The sequence below is a fragment of the Takifugu rubripes genome, chromosome 6 (assembly GCF_901000725.2).
Source record: "Takifugu rubripes chromosome 6, fTakRub1.2, whole genome shotgun sequence".
Classification (NCBI taxonomy): Eukaryota; Metazoa; Chordata; class Actinopteri; order Tetraodontiformes; family Tetraodontidae; genus Takifugu; species Takifugu rubripes.
In genome coordinates, this window is record NC_042290.1 from 1480296 (window position 1) to 1499564 (window position 19269).

Sequence of the window (19269 nt, forward strand, 5' to 3'; positions counted from 1 at the left end):
ATTAAATATTGCTTTTAATCAAAGATCCTTTGATTTTTTAAATAGAGAAAGTTCAAATGTCAGTTCTTTTAATCATTAATCTGCCACATTAAGCATGGGGGATCATTGTAACTGCTACCCATGGTTTTCCTCATTCAAGCTTAAAGAGCTCACTGACTGACGTATTGTAAATGAAGTGATAAAAATGCTGACAATTTCATGTAATAGATAAATAGTTAATGTTCTTGATCTTTGAAAAGGGTAAAATATGTAAATCCTTTCATATAATGGATTACTATGTAACAGTAAAGAGTTGATTGTTTAATCTTGTCCTGCAACTAATGTTCTATTGCATTTTGCTGTGGGCTCTTTTTGTTCATACTCTGTATGCTGCTCCACAAGATCCACTATTATAGGTTACCTTGGTACAACAATTTTTTTTACTAAATTGTTTGGAAGGAGTCTCCAGTGATGAACTAAATGAGCTTATTGCAAATATTGACACTTGTGAAGAATATATATGGGTGATACCAGATACATACTCCTGATCCAGACCTACTGCACATAGTAGACATATGCTGATTACACTTAGGATTCATCTTTGGAAGGCAGAATGAGAGAGAATGCAAAGAATGAGGAGGAACCCTGAGCTGATGTTGGATCTATTCTAAACTCAACAGGTTCCTTATCAAGACCACTGTCTTGTTGATCAAATTGACTCCAGTCATGAATCCCCGCAGTCAAAATCAAATCCAAATCAGATCCAGCAAAGTAAGATGATGTTGTGATAGGAATGAGTCACAGAATCATATTGCAACAAGTAGCACCAGCTATGCAGCCACTAACCAAAGTGAGGAGTGCACTTTGTGTGCCAAACTCAAGTTACCAAGAGTGATCCAAGAGACATACTCAAGATTCTCAAGTCCCATTTCTCTGACCAAACTAGGGATCATAACTCAATTTTCTAACATGCCCCTAGACCCAGTAGAGTACACTATAAAGTCTACAAGAGATGTCACAATTTGCTGCAAAAGCTGTGGAAGATTGTACTGTAATTTAGAAGAAAGGAAGAGTTGCTCTGCAGTGGATATTCACGGAGGGAGTCTGGATCCCAAAAGAGGAGGTCAAGAATATCAGGCAGTTTAGGACCATCTCCCTGCTCAACATGGAGGGTGGTCTTCCTCCCTGTAACTTACTGACTAACTTACTTGAAGAACGCTACTTTGACACAGCTGTGTAAAGGGGGACTCCCTCAGGTTGCTTGGAACATACAGGTGTGGTCACACAGCTAATCCATAAGGCACAGGAAGGAAAGGCAGATTTGTCAGTGCTGTGACATTTGATGAATACGCAGGGCTCCACACCACCTAAACTGAGAAAGCCTTGGATCGCCACTATGTCCCAAAAAACAAATCACCAGGGCGGTGAGCACTGACACCGATTGTGAGCTGAGAGACCTGGATTTTATTTCTACAGAACAACAGGTGGCTTGTCTGATGATATTGAAGGAAGCCATCCTTTCCCCAGGTGAACCTAAATAAACCGGCCATCATAATCAGGTTTCTACACAGGCAACACAAGTCTGTACTGCTTAAACACAGTTTGCCGAAGGACTCCAAATCCATCAAAGCAGGGCAAGGGCCAGATGTTTCAGGAGGGCAGGTCGAGTGCCACCTCCACAAAACCTTTTTCCCCAAAATACACATTTGTTTGTTCAATAACTTCTTGTGGAACAAGAAGCATCCCAGGCTTCTATACTTACCCTACGGCAGAGGAGGGTTACAGTGCCCTAATATCCGATGGTACTATTGTCAGTCCAGCTGAGGACACTTACCGGTATGTTTTCACTACAGATGGAACCCTTCCATGTACGGATATTGAGTCACACTCACTTTCCCATACTCAAATGAACGTATAAACTTTAAAAAATCCTCTACAAATCCTATTGTCCAAACAAGAGTCTGGAGAGAAGTCAGGAAATTTAAAAATTCTCCATCCTGTTACAGCCCAATTTGGGTTAACAGCTTTTTTAGTCCAGGAAAAGCAGATACTGGTTTTTAATTGTGGCCAGATAGAGGGGTAAAACAAATAAAAGACCTTTATGGTTATATTGGGAATATCCCAGCATTTGTGGAGTTGATTTGGAAATCCAATATCCTTTGAACATTTTTTCAAACACCTTCAATTCGGGGGTTTTACTACAGCAAATTAAATTCAACACATGTCCTTCCTGCCCCTGGACCTTTTTGAGAAAATGATGACAAATAATTCAGAAGCGGCATCATCTCTGAACTTTACTACTTACTGAATGCCTACTCAACTGAGTCTTGTGACTGTAAGTTCCATGCTTGAATTTCAAATTTAGCATCTGTCATTTAAAAATGCATGCACATGTGAAACAGCCTAGATAGAGACAGGTAATATTTGCTTAAGACTCAGGAGGTGTGTGGAGGGAATTATCTTCTTATCCCTGGAAAATGGTTCTTACACTTCATTTCAAAAGTACAGGGTTGTTTTTTTCAGTTTTAAAAACAATAATCTATTCCATCTGTTGAATAAACCTGGAGCAGAATAAGAGTACCCTCTGCATTACTCCTTTCCCTTATTCCTTAATTACTGGTTTGTACGGCAATGATATTTGAATGGACTCAAAATCTTACACCTCTGCTGAATCTTCTTATTAACTGCCTTTTATGTTATTTACGGTACCAACCAGCGAGCAACAGGAGATTCACCTTACCCTGGCCATAGAGTTGTCAGAAACTAGACAGAGGCTCAGAGGGTTTTATGACTTTCAGCATTTCTACAGTACATATTCCATTCATGTGAGCTCACTTTAAACAAAGTGCATTCAGAAAGTTCTTGTTTCCTGTATGCAATTAATGTGTTAAATCTAGCAAAATCTGCCCCCCCTCCCCAAATGCAGACATGTAAACAAAGTTGGATTGTCAATTTAAATCTAAAGCAAGTGAAAAAATGGGTGCATAACAATAATCAACCAAGAAAATAATTCCCAACAAAAACTGGGAGGTGAGATTCCATGATGAGTTTCTCAACAAACTGGCAAAACAAAGAGTGGCTGAAGAGACCAGTCTAAATAGCAGGCAGATGGTGGTGCTGATACTGGTGATGCACTCCGGGTGTGTAGCTATTTTCTAGCTATTTTCTAGCCTCTTCTTAAAGATACTCTTAATTTAAGAAGCTCTTTAGTAACTGTTTCGTGTTTACTGCTGCCTATGTTAGCCAGGACTCCCTTGAAAAAAGGTTCTTAACCTTGATTGGATTTGCTCCAGGTTAAATAAAGGCTGAATAAAACAAAATGGATACCAAAAACCAGAACATGGCTTTTGCAATCACTTTTCAAAAAGGAAAATTAGGACTTTAATTCTCCTTTTAACATCTCCAAATATGTTTTTTTTCTTCTCTCCACTATATAGTTCAATAGTTCAAAGGTCCAGTCTCACAGGAGTCTTTGACAGTCTGACATTGCACCCTGATGTTGGAGGCACTGGTACTTCCCTGAGGTAAGAACAGAATCATAGACATCCTCCATTCAGAGTCCTCATACAGGTGCGGTGTTGGTGCAAGAGCCACAACGGTCCCTCAGGTGTATGCCAGTTTGTATTATTATTATTATTATTATTAGTATTAGTATTAGTAGTAGTAGTAATAATGTTATTACTATTATTGGTGTTATTATAAGACAGTCAAAATTAAATTAAATTAAAGTGTAGTGATGAATAACATTCCGCTTTTATTCATCTGGCTTCTATATTTCATGTCGAAGTATCCACCATTCCACCAGGTGCAGTAAACACATGCAGAGATTATTCACAAAGTCTCCAAGTAAAACAATCTGTCAGAGGTGTAAATATAAGGACTCTTATTGACATCTGCATAAAACCAGCACCTTTGGACATTAAGGGCTTTGCTGATATGAGACGAGTACTTTTGGATGTGAATGCAAACACAACAAGGTGTAACTTGGATTGTTTAAAGTGGTAAACTGTTGAATAATGGAGACAAAGTTAAATCATATCTAATGTACACAATAGTTCATCCAAAACATGATTTGAATACACATGGACAGTAATACTATTTGCAGATGTCCGTATAATTTACTCCTGAACTACTAATCAAACCTTTAACTTTCTTCTTTATGATGTATTTTGTTTGCTGGAGACTTGCTGGTCTTCCAGCTGAGAGTCCATGTCCTCTTTTGTAAGAGCCGTCTGTCCTGCATCACTCCCAGGTATCTGACAGTCCGATGGGCAGTGGGGAAACATACCACCTCATCTTCTGCTGTCTTCTTCCAGCGACAGAGCCTCCAAGACTCTTTCCAAATGTGCCACTCTTGTCCCTCCTCCTGTCCCTCCTCTTGTCCCTCCATCGTCTCCTCTTCGTCATCCTCTTCATCTCCGGCTCTGTGAGGAACTGCCACCATCCACGACTGTTTCCAGGAGGAGAAGCTGGCATTTAATTTGTGGAATTGTAAATGAAGTGGGACAGAAGGTTTACGCTTTACTCTCTCATCCACTTTATTGTCCCGTCCTTTGTCCATGTCCTCTTTAGTGTCTTCCTCCTTCACATCTTTCTGCTTATACTCGTCTCCCTCTTCTTTGGTTAAGTCCTCCTCATCTTTTTCATTATGCTTGTCTGTTTCGATATCTTCCTCTTTTTCACCATCCTCTTCATCCTCGGTCATGCTGTCTTCCTCATTCTCACTGCCTTCACTTTTGTTGTCCTCTTCATCAGTGCATTCCTCCTCATTCTCACTGTCCTCATTCTGGTCATCTTCCTCCTCCTCCTCGCTGTCACTGTAATCATCCACATCCTCCATTTTGTTACGATCCTCATCATCATTGTCTTCCTCTTTCTCTTCATGACTTTTGGTTGTAATATCTTCTACCTCAGTCTCATCTCTGTCGTTATCATCACACACTCGTTCATCAGCCCTGTTCTCTTCAATCTCATGTTCTTTCTTTACCGTGTTGTCTCCATCTTTCTCATGTTCTTTACCTTCTTCTGTCTCTTTCTCTTGTTCTCCCCTTTCTTCTTCCTCTCCTTTTTCTTCTTCCTCCCCATTTTCTTCCCTTTCATCTCTCACTTCTTCATTTTCTCCTTTTTGTTCTACCCCTTTGTCTTCCATTTCTAGTTTGTCCTCTCCTTTTTCTTCTTCATTGCCATTTTCTTCCCTTTCATTGTCCCTGTCACCTTTTACTCCTATTTCTTCTTCTACCTGTTCTTCCCTTTTGTCTTCCACTTCTATTTCTTCCTCTCTGTTTTCTTCTTCATCTCCATTTTCTTCCCTTTCATCTCCCCATTCACCCCTTTCTCCTTCTATTTCTTCTTCTACCCTTTCTTCCCTTTTGTCTTCCACTTGTATTTCTTCCTCCTGTTTTTCTTCTTCCTCCCCACTTTCTGCTTCTGTTTCTGCTTCTTCTCCAGTTCCTTCTTCTCCTACTTCATTCTCATATTTTACTTCCACTTTGTCTTTTTCCTCCTGCTTGTTTTCTTCCTCCTCATTCATTTCTAGATCTTCTCTGTCTTCTGGGTTTTCCTTCATTTCATCCTCTGTTTCTTCATCACCATCTTTTTCAGTTATTTTCTTCTCCTCTTTTGTTTGTTGGTTTTCCTCTCCTTCCATTACATTATACTTATTTTGAGAATCTTTGGCTTCCTTCTTTTCTCTCCCTCTCTCCTCCTTTGCTACCACATCTTCCTGGTGGTCATTGTCTCCATCCTCATCGTTATCATCCTCTTCTTCATCTTCCTGATTCTCTTCCTCTATCTCATCATCTCTTTTATCCATCGTGTCGCTTTTATCAGCTTCAAAAGCTATGTCTGATGCACTCCACCTCTCCTGCTCTTCCTCCTCCTCTTCCTTCTTGTGTACCTGTTCGTCTCTCTGATCTCCATCTTCCTCATCACTCTCCTCGTCATTATATTCATTCTCTTCTTTAGCTATATCGCTATCCTCCTTCTTTTCCTTGTTTACCACTTCTTCCTCTTCTGCCTGTACTCTGTCAGGATCTCCATCTTCTTCCTCATTCATTCCTTCACATTCCTCATCCTCATTGTTGTTGCTTTCATTGTCTTCATCATTTTCTGTCACCTCCTTTTTCTTCCATCCATCTGCTCTATCTTCATTATCTAGTGTTTTCTCCTCTTCCTCTGACCCTTCAAATGCTTCCTCTACTTCCTCTTCGTTGCCACTTTCTTCTTCCTTTTTATCTTCTACTACTTCCCCCTCTTCTTCAGCTTGTAATTTCTCTTCCTCTTTGCCACATTCCTCTTCTCCTTGTTCTTTGCCATATGCTTCCTCTTCTTCTTCCTTCTCCTCTTCCTCCTCCTCTTCCTCCTCATCTTCTCCCTCCTCCTCCTCATTTTCTACCTCCTCCTCATCTTCTCCCTCCTCCTCCTCGTTTTCTACCTCCTCCTCCTCATCATCTTCTCCCTCCTCCTCGTTTTCTACCTCCTCCTCCTCATCTTCTCCCTCCTCCTCCTCGTTTTCTACCTCCTCCTCATCTTCTCCCTCCTCCTCCTCCTCCTCCTCCTCCTCCATGCCCTCTGTCTCATCTCTGTCCTCCTGCATCTCATCTATTTGGGCCTCCTCGGGTGGGACCCATCGTTTAGGTGCCCTCCAGGCATCCTTCCACTCGCTGCTGTCTGTGATATCGTTGTCTAGTGTGGCCAGATGAAGGAAGGTTTTCTTTTGGGCCACCCTGGTCAGTTTGTGACTGTGATGATGATGAGCCTGCAGTGATGGCTGACACCACCTGTGGACACAGTCAAGCACTGGTTTGGGATTTTTGTAAGTAATAAAAATTCAATACTAAATTTATTTATTCGAAATAGCTAGGCAATAAACCAAGAAACAACATAAAAGATAACTCTTGATTGTCAGAGTGGCCCGTTAGTGAAAGGGTAGTTATGGTATTGTGGCTTTGCGGTACCTTCTGGGAGAGACCGAGTCTCCATATTGCCCTTTAGTCTTGTCCACATTCAGAATAAGAACACCAAAATTATAACTGTGTAAATGACTGTAAACTACCATAACAATTGCCCACCTCATCTGCTGCCTGAATGACCAGCAGATGCTCCATTTCTTGTGATGCTCCTCTTCCTCCACAGGAGATGAAGCAAGCTGCCAGGAGTCACTCCATCCTGGCATAAAGACCTCATTTATTTCTACTATGGCTTCATCTTTGCTGTCGTCTAGGTTTGATTCCACCCCAGACAGTTTCCATGAGTCCTCCCAGTTTGAAGGCTCATTCTGTGTGATGATGACAAAGGAGTCTGTGTCAGCTAAAGAAGTAGAAAATAATAAGAACGTTTCCCTCACCTCTTCCTCTAGTTCTTCTACTTTGTCACTCTTGTTGGTGATGGGTTGTTCATACTCAGGCCAGCCACAGTCCCACTTTGGTTTCTCCTGCCTGAAGGCGAAGTTCATTATCTTCCAAGTACCAGCCCAGACTGGAAGAGTAAAATGTTTGATTTGAGGTTTGCAAACCTCTTGTCTTTCTAAGAAAGTCTCCCAGTCAAAGTGTTTTCCTTCATAGGACTCTAAATGAAGCAGATGCCTGACCTGGAAACAAAAATGATAAAGACGGTTTGGGAAGTCTTCATTGGTCACATTTTATCTGAAGACTAGATTTTCATATTTAAGCCTTTATCTTTCAGTGTAAATTTACTGGTTTGGTTGACAATTGCTTGTCAACCAAAGTTGGGACAATGCTGCACTGTAGACTAACACATGAACAACACATGAAGGATGCTGCTTCTGTTGTTATTTTGTTAGAAATTTGACAAAGGCTTAACAAAAATCAAACCTTACACAAAAGTCTCCTAGTGGAAAACAAGTAATTGGAGAACATGTGATGGGTGTTAATGAGGCAATGCTAATGTTAATGTTAATGAGGCAACTGCCGATGAGGAGGAAATAGGTGTTCTTCTCTTATTAAAAGGATGAAACATTCATTCATTTTAATGAAATGAGTGCAGCTTGTGTACCTGTTTCCAACACTGTGTCCATTTGTAGGCTGGAAACACCCACTCAGTGTCTGTATGAGCCACCTGTGGTTTGTATTTTCTGGCGTTGGCCAGCATGATGGTGGTGAAACCTGGAATCTCGATTTTTTGCTCTTTGGCTTTTAGATAAAGATACTTTGGAGGCTTCAGACTCATCCAGGAGTCTTTCCAATACAGCCGGAACACATCCACCTCCACGCGTCTTTTGGGCCTTGGAAGTTTGGGAGAAGGGGCCTTTTTTGGTGGGGGTGGAGGAGGGACCTTAGGTTTGGCTTTGGGGGGTGGAGGAATGATTTTAAATTTGATTTTTGGTTTGTTTTTCTCGTCATCATTGCTTTTGTTAAGTTTACTGAAGTCTCCATTGGAAACAAGTGACCAGTGATAATTCCACTTTGAGTGACACCTGCAGGTAAAACAAAACCAAATACTGTCAGTACTACATCATCGGGGGATTTCTTTCTGTACTTTGCTGTTTTAATACTTTCCTGTATAGAGCACCTACAAATATTAGATGTATGTTACAGAGTTATAAAATATGATATAGTTTTGTACATCATATATTAACCACATTTCTCAGGAAATGGCAATAAAATGCAAATTTTCTTACTTTTCCCATGTAATTTAAAGTCTAAATGTGGCATCAGTGGTTTTGGGATGATTCCTGGTCAGAAAAGGTGCAATGTCAGACATTCCATGAGTGTTACCTGCAGTTAAGTAGGAACCTATTGTAGGCAAAAAAAAAATTGTGTTTGGATATTTGTGTGTCCGCAACTGTGTTTTTGTGAAATATCTGAAGATGCACAGGTAGTATATAGAAACACAGTTGTGCATATTACACCAACTGTGGACTAGAAGCATTTTTAGAGGGTGAATTACTTGGGCTATATGGAATCCAGCATCACCCATCTACACCTCCTCAAACTCTGTGTGTTGCTAACTAGCTCATTTCTGTTTGTGTATTCTTCACTGAGGGCTATTTGCACATGTGAGGCTCTGGGCTCATTCTTGTGATTCCCTCTTCTAAAAGGAAAACCAACTGGTTCACAGATCACTTCATATAGTTTCCCAGCAACAGAAGATAATCTCACAGTTTGACAGAACTTTTCTTCTTCCACTCAGCTTCCTGTTTCTGCTGATCTGCCACACTCTGAGCTCTCTTCTCCCATTGGTCTCTTAGTGGTCCATTGCTGAATGTCCGCTTTTCTTCTTTTCTTGGAAGCATTCTGTTTCCTTAAAATGTAAAACAAAATTGAAGATGTAGATAAAATCATGTTGCAAGAGACCAAAACACCAACATGCTCCCTTCACAACTTTATCCTAGACTTGGAGATGACCAACAAATATTGACCTGCTGACCTGAGCACCCATGAAGAGGCATAAGGATGGAGCAGGTCAGTCGGGAAGGCAAGGCAAATGACTTAACCTTGATCTGAAGTCCAGGTGAAAGATGTTGGACTTCACCACTGAGCCAATCTGTACATCAAGTTTATGGTCATTCATTTCTTCAGTGTCATCTAAAAGTCAGTCCATATTAACTGTCAGGGGCAAAAGGTATAGGGAGAAAAGAAGGGGAGGCCACATGGACACAAAAATTTCTCTTTGATAAGTAGGATCTTCAGTGCCTCATCCTGAATGCCCACCTAGTTCTCTTGTCCAGATAGCACCTGTTGTCCATTCAACATAGCAGTGAACATTTACACCTACAGCCAGTTTAATGTCACTATTCACCTGTCCCCAAATGCTGTGGGAGGAAGCTGGAGTACTCAGAGGAAACCCATGATGATGGCACACAGGAAAGCAAAGAGCTATTCGTGGTGGCGGTGGTGGTGGTGTTACAGCAGCAGCAGCTTCACTTTTACATGGCTCATTTGTCGGGAAGATATCTGTCTGCAGATGTGACCAACATTGTGAAGATGTTTAGTGTTTTTCTATTATCATTTGTATTTCCTTTTGTGGACCGGGTTTGTTTAGGGTAAGAATTTAAGTTAAATTTTACCTAAACCCTCTTTATTGAGTTTTAGTTTCTAGTTACTGTTGTAGGAACCTGACCAAGTTTGGATGTCCCACTACCTGTGGACCTTGTCTTCAGTTGGTTTCTGTTTTATTTTGTAGGATTATTTCCAGCTTTACACCTCCCTGTTTTTGACATGTTAATCCTCACTTTGTCTAATTATCTTCAGCCGCCACTTGTTTGCACCGCCGTTTATGTGCTGTTAATCCCAGACACATTACAACATGGATCTTGGCCTCTCTTCAACCCTCTTCACCACTGACCACCACACTGAGTCCCCTTTTCTCACAGTTCCCACTAATGTTGGAGACGTGAAGCAGGTGTGACACTACAATCAAAGCAGCTGATGAGTGATGATGTCTGTGTCTCTGCTCCCAAAGAGACTGTTTGTAACAAATCAGTTTATCATGAAAAACACATGAGAATTGCTAGAATAGAGGTGTGCCTTAATCTTTATTGACAATGTTAGCATGTGGACATTTCAGGGACAGTGGGACAATGTTCTTTTTAGTCTGTTTCTTGTTAATGGTAAATGGTTCCTAAACAGGTGGTCCTGTAGGCAATACTGCTGTGGCTTTCTGTATGCAGATGATTCTGCTCAGTTCTTACAGTGGTGGGCTGCTACACATTCTGAGCGGCTGCTCTCAGTTGAATGAACTCAGAGTGAGATTCACTTTAATCCCAGTCTGTCAGCAGGATGACCTCTGTCTGTAATTAATGACTCTGGCTGATTCAACATATTAACCACCACTTAAATTTAGGAGATGAGTTCAGAAGCTCAGTACTCATTAAAATGTCTCCCAATGAAAATGCGGAGACCAAAATAACAGCAACCTTTTCATAATAAACAACAAAAAGCCTCAAGAAAAAGCCAAACCAGAACCAATAAAGAGGAAATACAGCATTTTAGATTGATTGCAGTTGTAGAACTTAACATGGTCTGTCTGTGTGCCCATCCATCCATCCATCCATCCATCCATCCATCCATCCATCCATCCATCCATCCATCCATCTATCTATCTATCTATCTATCTATCTATCTATCTATCTATCTATCTATCTATCTATCTATCTATCTATCTATCTATCTATCTATCTATCTATCTATCTATCTTCTTTTTGTGAACCACTTTATCCCTTTGGGGGTCAGGGCAGGGTACTCCACCCCTGATTGAGGTGCCAGCTCATTGCAGGGCCCAATGTGAGCTTTTGGGGCTTCAGTGCCTTGCTCAAGGGTACCTCACCTTGGTCAGCAGAGTCCAGGTTCAAATAGGGCCCAAGCTGGCTGCTCTGCTTTGATTGTAAATGGACATAAACAGTTTTTAACGGGTTTCTAAATAAGAATGCAGTTACGCATCACCCTCAACACAATGTATAGAAAAAGTCTCCCAAACACGTGCTGGTTTACCTGATATCGGTGTCTCTGAGGCAGAACGTCAACAAAGGAATTCAGTAACTTGGGGAATCCATGTGGGCCACACTGGGTCAAATGAGTGTCCTGGCTGCTCGGCTGTCTGGTACTTTTACAATGATCACCCTCCCTCTCTCTCTCTCTCCCTCTCTTGCTCTCTCTCTCTCTCTCCCCCTCTTTTGCTCTCTCTCTCTCTCTCTCCCCCTCTCTCTATTTGCCTTCAGTCTGGATTTTGAAGCAACATTTAGAAGCTTACGTCCATCGGGGTCTGTAAATCTGCTCTCTGGTGCGTCGGCTTCCCCCCGTGGTTATTTTTGCTTGTATCCTCAGCTGCAGCTCTAAATTTAGCGAGGGGGAGAAGCAAACATAAGGAGAGCAGCGTGGACAACCTGAGAAGGAACTTGAAATAAATAAAAAGATATGTGAACTCAATCTGTGGTCAACAGGTGCAACAGCAGGAATGCACCTCAGGTCTGCGCACGTGTCAGCCAATCAGAGCTCAGTGCTGTTCTCTCTGCAGAGACATTCGACCATCAACTACACTACAGCGTTGACATATGTTACTTGGCAAAGGGCCAAGACATCAAAAATGGATTCCCCAAAAGTGGGAGGGTCCAGACGACAACTCTCCAGAACCAAGAACACATTGCAGAAGGCTAATCTCTGCTTGTTCCTTCCTCGTGACTGAGGCTCCAGCCATAGGACAGCTGCTCCACAGAGAGGTGGAACATTCCTCAGCCCTCATATGCTAGACAGCGCTTAGCCACCTTACCCACAATGCTGTGCTGCTGCAAAAGTACAAGCCGTGAACAGTTCTAGCTTTACATCATCTGAGGCAGAAAGGACCAGCTTCATCTGGTCGTCTTGTCCACTGCACATGGCTACAGCGTCTGACTTCCAGAGCTGCCGATGGTTCAGCTGTGATGTGGTAAGAAATGGGAGAAGTTAGAGAGACCCAGGAGACTTCTGAGCTATTGAGTTCGAGGTTGGAAAAGAAAAGAGAGTCTCTGATATGTGTCAGGTCAGAGAATCCATCCAGGGCTGAAGGGACTCATGACCATGTGGCAGCTACAAGAAAACTCCACTGTGATGATTTGATCTCTATAACATCCTTTCATAGCATCACAAAATGTTTCTTATCAAGCTGTGAGACCCGATTGTGTGTGGGTGTGTGTGTTTGTGCGTGCGTGTGTGCGTGTGCGACTGTGCCTGACTCAAAGTTATCCCTCAGTGTATTTATCGGTATGGTTTTGTCATGTGACACCACTAGATGGCAGCATTTTACAAACACGGTAATGTTTTAAGGGCTCTAATAATAATTTGGTCACAGTTATAAGTTAATTATGTAAAAACAACAAACTCAAACATAGAAAATGAACACTGACTTTACAAGATAAATGTAATTCTACAACTTTGTTATTTGACATTAATGGAGATAAACAAAAAACAAACTTATAGAGACTGATATTTTTCAGCACCAGTGTAACTAGTTGCATTAAAATAATAACTGTCATGCTCTGAATTTATTAAAACATAACACCAAAATAGAACACACACATCCTTTTACTTCACATTCCCCTGACCCCTGACCCTGACCTAAACCCAGTACTAACCTCAACCTTAACCAGGTCTTCACCTCAAACAGTCCTTTAAAGTTTTGAGGACCATGCCCCCCAAATGTCCTCACTTCGCTACATACATACACACACACACACACAATTTGAGGGCAGTACTTGTCGGTCATGATTCATCAGTTCTTGTGTATTATTGGTGTTTGTTGATGACACCAGGTTATATTTGAAAATGATGATGTTTGACAGAAAAAAACATGGGATTTTGCGTGTTTGTAGTCAATTATCTTTGATTTGACCTTTTTCTAGTGATGATTTGTCCCACCGATTTCTCAAAAATGTGAGTGACGTTTTTATTGAACGGCCTGAACAAGTGTGGGTTTACATCAACCTGCCCTGAGTGAGAAAAAAGCTTCACCTTCACCTCAAATAGAGTAAAGCTTGATTGAAACTTGACTTTTTACCAGTTTCATTCAGTGTTGTACAGCAGTCTTAAACGAGTCAGTAGGATGTGAGGGGAGATGAAACGATGCCTTCATGGACGTCGGTGATCATCTGCGTGATCATGCTGACTTCCTGATCAGGTTCCTCCCTGCTGCTTTTAGCCCTCCTGCTGTGTATTAGCACGGATCAGACTGCATTGTGATGGGGGCCACATTACAAAACAACCATTTCCAGCAGCAATTGTTCTCTGTTGTCAGAGAGGGGGGCCCATTAACCCCGGCTGGGTGGAGGGAGGGAGGGAGGGAGGGAGCAGGAACCTGGTGCAGATCTGCGCTTCAATGGCACCTTCATGGCAAAGAAATGTAGCAGAAGAACAAAACGTTGCCTTTCACAAGGAGAGTGGAGGAAGAAAGCTGGAAGAGTCTTGTTAAAGACGGCAGTTAGGAGTCTGTCATGGTGTCGCCACGGCGGCAGAAAAGAACCAATGAGTTACAGTGAGCCAGGAGACAACAGCTCCAAATACATAGTGGGGTGAAGATGAGGAAGATTCTTCTAAACCCTCCTCTCTCACACCTTCCATGTCCTCTTCAGCCTCTCTCACTCCTCCCCTCCCCCAACACATACAGTCTCACCTCATACACATGCATGAGACCCCCCCACCTCGCTTCACATGTTAATGACCCTGCTGCTGGGAGCACATCAGCCACCAGGAGCCACCTCCTCACCTCCAGTCTTCTCTATCTGGGAGCTTTGTAGTGAGGTTGCACATTAAAAGTATTTGATGTTTTTTCCCAGACTGTATAATCAGCCTTCATCGGTGGGACCAACACAGAGCAGAAGAGGCCCAGCTTCTGAATATATCCGGTCCAGGTCCGTCAGGCCCAACACTTCCACTAGCTCTCACTTTAAAAAGACCAACCTTAACCAGTTTAGTTTTCAAGTTTACGTTCGTTTTCAACAACAAATCGATGTGTCACACCAGTATCAGAAGAACCTTCTACTGGGTCTTGATTTCGCTTCAATTTGCACGTCGGCAGGTTTTCGTTGTTGATTCTGCGTGCACGTGAAGATGTGGGCGGGGTAATGGGTGGGGCGTAGCCCCCCCGCGAAGGTCACCTGGCCAGCAGAGAGCAGCTCCCAGCAAACAGAACCGAGTCCCATGTGAGAAGGTTCCTCTACCGTCGGGACTATCGATGGATTCTTCAGTTCGGGACTTTTTAACCTTTTGATACCCGGAACTACCGACCGCACCGGATATTTAACAACGATTTCTACTTTACACCAAAGGAAGGGATTTAAAAGGAAATAAATCAATTTTTTTTTAATTTTTCTAATCTGTGATCAACGGAAAAGTTCTTGATTGTTGGCTAAAATGATGCATCTGCTCAGGTGAGTTGAACAGAACCTGTAAATTCCACCTTTGAGTCCCTCAATGTGCTCTAATTGTGTTTGGGACCCAGCAGGATCTGGTTGTTAGCAGTTATTTGGATCATCTGTGGAGCCGCTTTGCCTGCTTCAGGTACGTCTTACCACACACACACACACACACACACACACACACACACACACACACACACACACACACACACACACACACACACACTCTCTTTTTTCTGATAAAGTTATTAATGTGTCATATTTAATTGAATGTATTGTTGATGGCTTGGCCAGAATCTCAAACTTCTGCTCCTCCCAATCACCAATGATAAATAGACACCTAAATGCTAAACTAAGCATGTTGTCACAAACACCTCACTTTTGCCTGTTTCATCTGTAACCTGCAGATTTGGTTCCATTGCTCAGTTTTAATCGTTTTAAGATTTTCTTCCAGATTGTGATGGAGAGAAGTGCAGCAAAGCCACAACCACTTCCTCACCCCTCTCCCCCTCCCCACCACATCTCCCCTCTTCTGGGGTGAAATCCCAGCAGCTGCCGCAGGACTTCCTGGATCAGTTCAGCCAAGTCAGCTCCTCAAACAGCGGCGACCGTAAACACCGCGACGCCAGCGCCGTGCTGCCCTTCGTCGGCCTCACCGGCAGTAAGTCCCTGCTGCGCCGATAAGGAAACTATTTCTCGCTTTATCAACAGAAGAATCCAACTGCTGAGAAAATTCTTCTGTCTTCGGAGGTTCCAGTAATCTTGTAAACATTTTATTGTTACTGGGGAGCTTCAATATCTTATAAGAGCTTTAAAATTTCACAGGAGCCAAGAATAAAGTTCAACAAAATGAAAAAGCTCTTCATAGTGCATCCAGATGTAAAAGTCTGGATTGGAACTCAAGTCCGACACGTTTGCTTTTCGGGGTTTTCTGTGATTTTTCTGGGTTTGTTGAGACTCTTTGTGTTTGTCTGTTGATGTGAAGCAGGAGTAGGAATGTAGGCCCAGATGGAGAGTCTGGTCTGTGTCACATGTTCACAGACAGGCCGGGGGGGGGGGGGGGGGGGGAGGGTCCGGGGGCTGCAGGCAGGTCTGGGGGCTCCTGGACAGGAACACAAAGTTTACTGCTTGAAGCCCTCCAGCCTGGCTCTGTTCACCCCCACAACACTGAAAACACCCATAATGATGGTTTCTGTTGTATTAGTATCATAGTCCGTTATTTCCTGTTTCCGACAGGAGGGACGCGCTGTGTTTATTTTAGTTAACGTGTTTCTCATCTTTGCTGTCATAGCTGCTGAGCAGAGCCGCAGCTGCTGCAAGAACGGCGGGACCTGCATCCTGGGCAGCTTCTGCGCGTGCCCCCCGTTCTTCACCGGGAGGAACTGCGAGTACGACCAGCGCATCAGGTGAGAGCAGACTGGGCTCCTCAGCCCCTGATCCACCCCATCATATGCAGGCCGGTGTTGTTTACGCTGCTCTGTCGCTAGGAGCTGTGGGCTGATTTCTCATGGAGAGTGGGTTCAGAAAGGCTGCTCCTACTGTCGCTGTGGTTACGGCATTCTGCACTGCTTCGCCAACATCTTCCATAAAGACTGTGGTAAGACACACCGAGCAAACACTGACTCTTGTATAGAAGGTTCCAATCCAGCCTACAGCTGGAGACCCACGGGTCAGATCAGAGCTGAGCACTGAGGATCATTTCCACCTCCTTTCTTTAAGTTCACGCAAAGATCCAGACGACCTGATGATGGTCCAACGCTGCCGTTCAGGTTCAGTGAGCTCTGGATGTAGATGCCTTTGAATAGTTGAAAGGCGACATTCGCATATCATGCTTTTAATCCCGGAGATGTGAAATTCCCCAGCGTCTCAACAAAAAGTGTCATTAGCATCAGCTCAGCTGCATTCCTCAGTGTTGTCCTTAGAAAAGCTACGTTACTCCCGGTACGGTCAGGTGGGCCCAGGTACGGCCGGGGAGCAGATAAACTGCAGCCGCATCAGCACAAGGTTAAAAGCACAAGAAGTCCCCGTTTGAGGTCTGTGGTTCATCTTTTCTTTGGTTCATCTTTCCCTGCAGATGACTCGGAGGAGCTCCGCTGGTTCAGCTCTTCAGGTGCCAGAGCTCTTCAGATGAAGAGCTTCCTGGCTGCAGCACAGCTTTTATTCCTGCTCCTCTTCTTCCTCTGAAGGCTCCACCTGGACGTTTCGGCTCAGAGCCCAATCATCTGGAATGAAAATATTTATTGTACCACAGACTTTGGTGCTCCGGATCAGACGCTCTGATCTGGGGCAACACACCGGACGATGAAACGGACTCTTGAGCTGCACGGAAATTCTCTCCGTTCTGTTTTGTCTCAGCAAGTTCTGCAGGACTTCAGGGTGAAGCTTGAATGTAAATAGGAGTCCACTAACACACACATGTAAAGGAAGCTGTGCTTCAGCAAATTGTGTTGTCATATTTGTAAGTTTTTTATGGTTATTTGTTAATCTAAAAGTTGTTGCAGAGGCCTTTTTTTAACTTTGCACAGACGGAGCTGATGTGGCTGTTTGACTCTGCTTCTCATTCTATTGCAGATTACATGTGGAAATACAGCCCAAAGCACAAGAGACAGTTAAGATTAAATCCTAACTGTGTTAATCCAAAGATTCTTACAGATGTATTTAATGTTAATAAGCGGCTCCATAACCGGAGAAACGTCCCGAAATTGATCTAGATGGAATCAAATGATTCATTTTAAGCGCTAAAGTAGCAGGAGCTCCTGCTTTCCTCTTATCTACTGGTATTTTTAGAGGCAGCTCTCTCTGCCTGCTGTCTCCAGACTTTATTGATGAGCTTTGTGCTGATTATCTGCTGTTTTCTTATCTTAAACAAACGTGTCAGCAGTTTGTTGTCCAGCCAAATGGCTCGGCTCAATATTACGTATTAACTGAAAGTGAAGTGATGTTAAAGGATTGTTTGTTTGGTAAATGTTGGTCTTCCTGTTATTTTTTTTAAATTGTCACCAAAATGCAGAAGCAATTATGAGGAAACTGTCCGAACCTGCTTTAACTTTAACTCTGTTACGACATTTCCTTAAGCACCACATTTATTCAGAAGTCTCAGTTATTGGAGCTTATTTATTCAGCCTTGATTTCTCTGGGAACTTCCTTGAGATTAAATCTCTTTTCAAGGGATACCCAGCCAAGATGACACACAGAGGTAGAAGAGTGAAATGGGGCAACAACATAGATGCACAGAGTTTAGCACAAAATTAGAATACAATTTATTTATTTCATAATATGAAAGTACTGATTTTTCTTGGTGAAACCTCGGGGGAGACCAAACAAAGCAGACCCATTCATTTCGGATGTCTGGTATTTTTGCCTCAATGACTCCTCAAGCTTTGCAGGTCAGCACTGTTAATAGGTCTAAAAACACACATAGGGAATGAGGACTGGGGTATTAAATACACACCCAGGAGATATAAAGTGCCCTTTAGAGCTCTCAACCATATCACGTTTGCTTTTCAACCAAGTAAATGCTTTCTGGAAGGCCTGAAGTGGACTTTCCATTTCCAAGACTGGTTGTTGGCTTCCTGATAAAAATTCAGTCATATTCAGATTTGGACTTCCTAAAGGTGATTCATCCATCTATCATTGACCAGAAGCTGCTCTTTCCCTGGTCTGATTAGATAATTCCTCATTCAGTATCTGCATGTAAATCATATGTAAATGTTCTCCTGCATTCTCCACACCATGAATTTAGCTGCCTCTCTACAGATAATGAACAAAAGCTTTGAGTTTGGATGACAGTGTAATTATTGCACAGGCACACCGGAATGACAGAAGAACGTTTGTCAGGAGACCTGGGAAAATACATTTGTTGGCGCCTGTGGGTTAGAACTTGTAGCTGCATCAATAATCTGTGTGAGCTTTAATGAGTCACAAAGTCCTCAACCAGACCCGAACCCAGAGATTTAAATCACCCAAAAGAATAAATGATGTGGTTTTTGGTGTTATACTGTGTAAACAACAGGTTCTTTAGTGGCTGATGGAAACCACAACATCTGTATCTGCTGTTTCCACCCAGAGGTCAAGGGTCCATCGTGGGATGAGTCTTCTAAGATTAACGGGCAACACAAAAACTTTCCCAGTGGATGTGATGTCATCCTTTTAGAATCTACACGTGGTGTAAGAGGATGAGGTTCTAGATGGTTCACGTGTGTGACCCTGATAAGGACAGGCTGCAGCCATCGGACCACCAGGACCAAGAGGAGAACAGGGCTCATTTCGAAGTAAAAAAACCCACTCAGTTCATAAAACATGAGCACAAGTTAAAGGGAGCAGCATATTAGAGCTCTGAGACTGGAGCTGTTGGCTGAATAACACCTTTAGTGCTACATATCAACAAAAATGTAGGAGGAATATAAATACCTGAGGAGAGAATCTAAAGGTTAGAAAGTTTGAGG

The 19269-nt window shown here is 42.7% G+C and overlaps 2 protein-coding genes across 7 annotated transcripts; one reads left to right on the forward strand and one right to left on the reverse strand.

Moving 5' to 3' along the window:
• Positions 1-3482: 3482 nt before the first annotated feature.
• On the reverse strand, positions 3483-11793 carry LOC115250248 (spore wall protein 2-like). 5 transcript variants are annotated; one of them, XM_029838078.1, is made up of 8 exons: positions 11430-11793; positions 11266-11311; positions 9367-9483; positions 9099-9240; positions 7993-8413; positions 7325-7567; positions 7050-7255; positions 3483-6758 (listed from the first exon to the last, which is right to left on the reverse strand). In XM_029838078.1, exons 3-8 carry the CDS (start codon positions 9386-9388, stop codon positions 4124-4126), a joined length of 3669 nt encoding a protein of 1222 aa, XP_029693938.1. In that variant the 5' UTR covers positions 9389-9483; positions 11266-11311; positions 11430-11793; the 3' UTR covers positions 3483-4123. The 5 variants fall into 5 exon arrangements, with proteins under 5 accessions (XP_029693938.1, XP_029693936.1, XP_029693940.1 ...); XM_029838076.1 differs by having other exon boundaries at positions 11266-11314; XM_029838080.1 differs by having other exon boundaries at positions 9359-9483; positions 11266-11314.
• Positions 11794-14252: 2459 nt separating this feature from the next.
• Positions 14253-17986, forward strand: tdgf1 (teratocarcinoma-derived growth factor 1). 2 transcript variants are annotated; one of them, XM_011604392.2, is made up of 7 exons: positions 14253-14317; positions 14485-14836; positions 14908-14966; positions 15279-15485; positions 16116-16230; positions 16312-16421; positions 16899-17986. In XM_011604392.2, the coding sequence occupies exons 2-7, from the start codon at positions 14820-14822 to the stop codon at positions 17006-17008; spliced, it is 618 nt and encodes a 205-aa protein (XP_011602694.1). In that variant the 5' UTR covers positions 14253-14317; positions 14485-14819; the 3' UTR covers positions 17009-17986. The 2 variants fall into 2 exon arrangements, with proteins under 2 accessions (XP_011602694.1, XP_003965114.1); XM_003965065.3 differs by having other exon boundaries at positions 14258-14317; positions 14911-14966.
• The last annotated feature ends 1283 nt before the right edge of the window (positions 17987-19269 follow it).

Excerpts from the sequence above, each read along its gene's own strand:
- LOC115250248 (XM_029838075.1), bottom strand. The coding sequence starts at position 9,388 with ATGCCTCTTCATGGGTGCTCAG. Across the intron at positions 7,256-7,324 it reads TAGAAGAACTAGAGGAAGAG|AATGAGCCTTCAAACTGGGA; the intron begins GTGAGGGAAACG and ends ATCATCACACAG. Across the intron at positions 6,759-7,049 it reads TCATTCAGGCAGCAGATGAG|GTGGTGTCAGCCATCACTGC; the intron begins GTGGGCAATTGT and ends CTGTGTCCACAG.
- tdgf1 (XM_011604392.2), top strand. Across the intron at positions 15,486-16,115 it reads CTTCGTCGGCCTCACCGGCA|CTGCTGAGCAGAGCCGCAGC; the intron begins GTAAGTCCCTGC and ends TTGCTGTCATAG. Across the intron at positions 16,422-16,898 it reads CATCTTCCATAAAGACTGTG|ATGACTCGGAGGAGCTCCGC; the intron begins GTAAGACACACC and ends CTTTCCCTGCAG.